The sequence below is a fragment of the Vipera berus genome (genome assembly GCF_964194415.1).
Source record: "Vipera berus genome assembly, chromosome: 3".
NCBI lineage: Eukaryota > Metazoa > Chordata > Lepidosauria > Squamata > Viperidae > Vipera > Vipera berus.
This window is the reverse complement of record NC_138204.1, coordinates 193,670,541-193,674,052: the sequence shown is the minus strand read 5'-3', so window position 1 is coordinate 193,674,052 and position 3,512 is coordinate 193,670,541. Positions and strand designations below refer to the sequence as shown.

At 33.9% G+C, this 3,512-nt stretch overlaps 1 protein-coding gene across 2 annotated transcripts; it reads right to left on the bottom strand.

Annotated features, from left to right (window-relative positions):
* Positions 1–864: 864 nt before the first annotated feature.
* POLR2K (RNA polymerase II, I and III subunit K) lies at positions 865–3,512 on the bottom strand. Of its 2 annotated transcripts, none has more exons than XM_081322426.1 (4): positions 3,302–3,512; positions 3,102–3,211; positions 2,469–2,561; positions 865–991 (listed from the first exon to the last, which is right to left on the bottom strand). In XM_081322426.1, exons 2-4 carry the CDS (start codon positions 3,160–3,162, stop codon positions 969–971), a joined length of 177 nt encoding a protein of 58 aa, XP_081178552.1. In that variant the 5' UTR covers positions 3,163–3,211; positions 3,302–3,512; the 3' UTR covers positions 865–968. The 2 variants fall into 2 exon arrangements, with proteins under 2 accessions (XP_081178552.1, XP_081178551.1); XM_081322425.1 differs by having other exon boundaries at positions 3,102–3,165; positions 3,302–3,511.

Genomic DNA, 3,512 nt, shown 5'->3' with positions numbered 1-3,512 from the left:
CTTAAGAGGAGGGGCCTTGTTGTCCTTAGTACATCCAAGAAAGATAACGAGGTTTCATATAAATGTAATGCAAAGCAGATGGAAAATTAGATTCAGAATTCATCCATCTGCTTATTGAAAAAGTATGATATAGTATCAGACTCAATTTCCTTCAATGGGTATTCTCTAATGTCAGCCTATCTCTTAGAACAGGGGTCTTCAAACTTGGCCCTTATATGACTTGTGGACTTCAACTCCCAGAATTCCTCAGCCAGCTTTGCTGGCTGAGGAATTCTGGGAGTTGAAGTCCACAAGTCATAAAAGGGCCAAGTTTGAAGACCCCTGTCTTAGAACGATAAGACTGATTGTCCATCTGAAAATAAAGTATGTAAATATTTAAAGCTTCAATAAAGTTAAAAATAAGGGAGGTGGCAGTTATAATTGGAAAAAACCCATAAAAATCAAGCCAAATGTCTGTAAAGGGATTCTCACTTTTAAAATCCTTCTGTCATTTTAGCCTTCATTTCCCAAGAAATCAAAGATTTTTAATATGTACACATATTAAACTGATATGTTACTTTTTCTGTACTTTGCATAATATTGTTTCCCCAACACTGGAACACTGGGGCGGGAAGTGAGTATTAGGCATACAATATTTGTAACCAGTCAACAAGATAAAGAAGCCTAAAAATAAATGATTGGGCATCTATTAGTGAGCTTAATGCTTAAAGCTGGAAGACTTGAGCTGTTGTTTTATGATCCATGCCTGAACTACTTCATTCCTCCAAACCTTCCCTATTTCATTCCAAACCAAACACAATTTGGTAATTTTAAACATGTAGGTTTAACTCTAATCAAATTTTGCTCCTAAACAGAGTCAACAAAATGTTTGAATAAAATTTTATTGTAAGAACCAAAATCTTTGCTTAAATAAAATCAACACAGAATGGATATGAATTCAGATCAATTAGATGCATCTTCTGTTCTCTTCATCGGGCATCAAATACAACCACTGTGACATAGTTAAAGAAATGACTGGAAAGTATAAAAATGGCAACTATAATAAAAATTAGACAAATAATTTTATAATTTGCAATCTATAAATAAGAGTGCAGTTGTCCCTTAGCTGATCTTTTGTCACATGTATATTTTCTCGTAGTTCACAAATTTATTCCTAACTGGAGGCCTATACATAAATTCCATTATCTTACTTATATCCTTCTTCCTATTGCTCTTCACTAAAAGATAAAACTGGCAAATAAGATTTTCTAAATCAGATCTAAAAACTATTAAACTGATTCTGCCCATGCAACCCATCTCAAAAGTGTTTCTGAAAGGGCTTGGATGAGACAGTGGCCCAATGCTGTGGAATCTGATTCCCCTGGAAGTATAAATAGAAACTTCCTTCCTTACATTCTGCAAAATAGTTAAAATATTTTTATTTTATTACATTTTTGAACAAAGCAATTGTAGAGGTCCATTGTGTATGCATCTTTATATTGTTCTAATCTGTTGTTTCTACTTTTTACCTTAATACCAGCCAGAATCTCACAACTGTGATATTTACTATTATTATGAATAAATAAAAGCCCAGGCATTTTCAGGCATTGCAATGAGGAAAAATGGGTGTGCTACATGTAAAAATTCCCTACCCACACTGTTTTGAATGTACTCCTTAGATGGCTGGAAGCCTGAAGAGAAATTGATTTAAAAATGTTATAAAAGGAAACATTAAACTGGGACAGCAAATGCTGGCACAAGTTAAGTGTGACAGAGGCTGTTTTCACTATTTACACTTACAATGTCATTTGAGAAAATAGGTTACAAAGTATTATGTTATATACTTTAAGCTGTGACAAGCCTGCTTTAAAGTACTTCTAAATCAGATCCAATATTTGCATATTTAATAGTGTACTAGTAAACTGTGGGATTCTATTTTATAAATCATCTTAAAGAGCTTTTAATACTGTCCCAATTTTATAGTACACTTCATTTCTTCTAATATACAGGTAATCCTTGACTTACAACAGTTCATTTAGTGACTGTTCAAAGTTATAGTGGCACCGAAAAAATCGATTTATGATTGTTTTTCACACTCATGACCACTCCAGCAACTCATGGTCACATAATCAAAATCTGGATGCTTGGCAACTGACATATTTATTATGGTTACACTGTCCCAGGGTTATGTTATCTTTTGTAAATTTCTGTCAAGGGGGAAGCCACATTCACTTAACAACTGTGATAATAACTTAGCAATTGTAGTGATTCATTTAACAACTGTGGCAAGAAAGGTTGTAAAATGGGGCAAAACTGAACTTTTAGCAACAGAAATTTTTGGCTCAATTGTAATAGTAAGTTGAGGACTACCTGTATGAAATAAAACAGACTTATTGGCAAATCACTGTGTAAGCATAAAATGACCTCGCAGAATTAGTGAGATATTAGAAGAGATAAAAACATGTTAAGATGCTCAAGTTTAAGGATACATCTTTTTGTTCTTTTCTTATACATTATTCTGTGACCACACTCTCTGCATCTGATAGGGTCTCTTGCTTTTATCTCATTTTCTGTGTGGCAACCTGAAAATAATAATGACAAACAATAAGGGATAAGAGATAAAATGAAACATGGAACCAAACTAAGTATTAAGATATAAAAATAAAACACAGATTTTATTGGAAACAAGTAAATTTTGCTAACCAACTTTTTGACTATTCTTCAGTGATATATATGACTAAAACTTCAAGAACTTTTCCCCCTAGTAAAAAAAAATACTATTAGATTATGAATGGCATCTCATATTCCTTTTCACAGAGTAATTACAGGGAGGAAGCAAACCCATAGTAGCTATAATATTCTTCTTTCCTCCTTCTTTAGAATGCAGAAAAACAGCATTAGCATGGAAACTCCAGAAGATTAACTACAGTGATTTTTAACTAACATACATTCTATTGAAATCTATAGCACTCTTAGGGTTCTTTTTTTTTAAAAAAAATCAGGACTCAAACCAATAGGAAAAAACATATGAACTCTTTTAACAAGAAAGTCTTGTTAATAACCCCTCCCCAAACCCTATCCCTTTAACAGCTTTATTCCCTGTATGCTATAGCATTACTTACGTCCGCAGATGTATATCATAGGTTGCTGCTTTGGAGGGGGAGCATCTTCTTCAGTTTCCATATTCTGTTATAAAAGAAAGCCATAATTTTCCTCCATGAATCGATTCCAACTGAGCAAAATTAAAAAGAAAATGATACAAAAGAGCTCGTTAAGGTACTGGAAACAACACAAATACAAATTAGCCCATCCCATGACTTACCGGTCGTGGCTTGATCTATGAGGTTTTACTCCGAGCGTCACAAGGAAATGTGAATTGAGGAAAAATATCGGGAAGGGACAAAAAAAAATTGCAGTAGATCTGTTCAAACGAACCGGATTCTTCAAAATAAACCGATTACGACGACCTGTTTCTCTTACAGTACGTATCCCACACACCCGACTCGGTGGCGCATGTTGATGACGTGATCAAA

Coding starts and splice junctions, on each gene's coding strand:
- POLR2K (XM_081322426.1), bottom strand. CDS start 3,162: ATGGAAACTGAAGAAGATGCTCCCCCTCCAAAGCAGCAACCTATGATA. Junction 2,562..3,101: donor TATGATATACATCTGCGGAC/GTAAGTAATGCT, acceptor TATTATTTTCAG/GTTGCCACACAGAAAATGAG. Junction 992..2,468: donor TAAGAAAAGAACAAAAAGAT/GTATCCTTAAAC, acceptor ACTATGTCACAG/TGGTTGTATTTGATGCCCGA.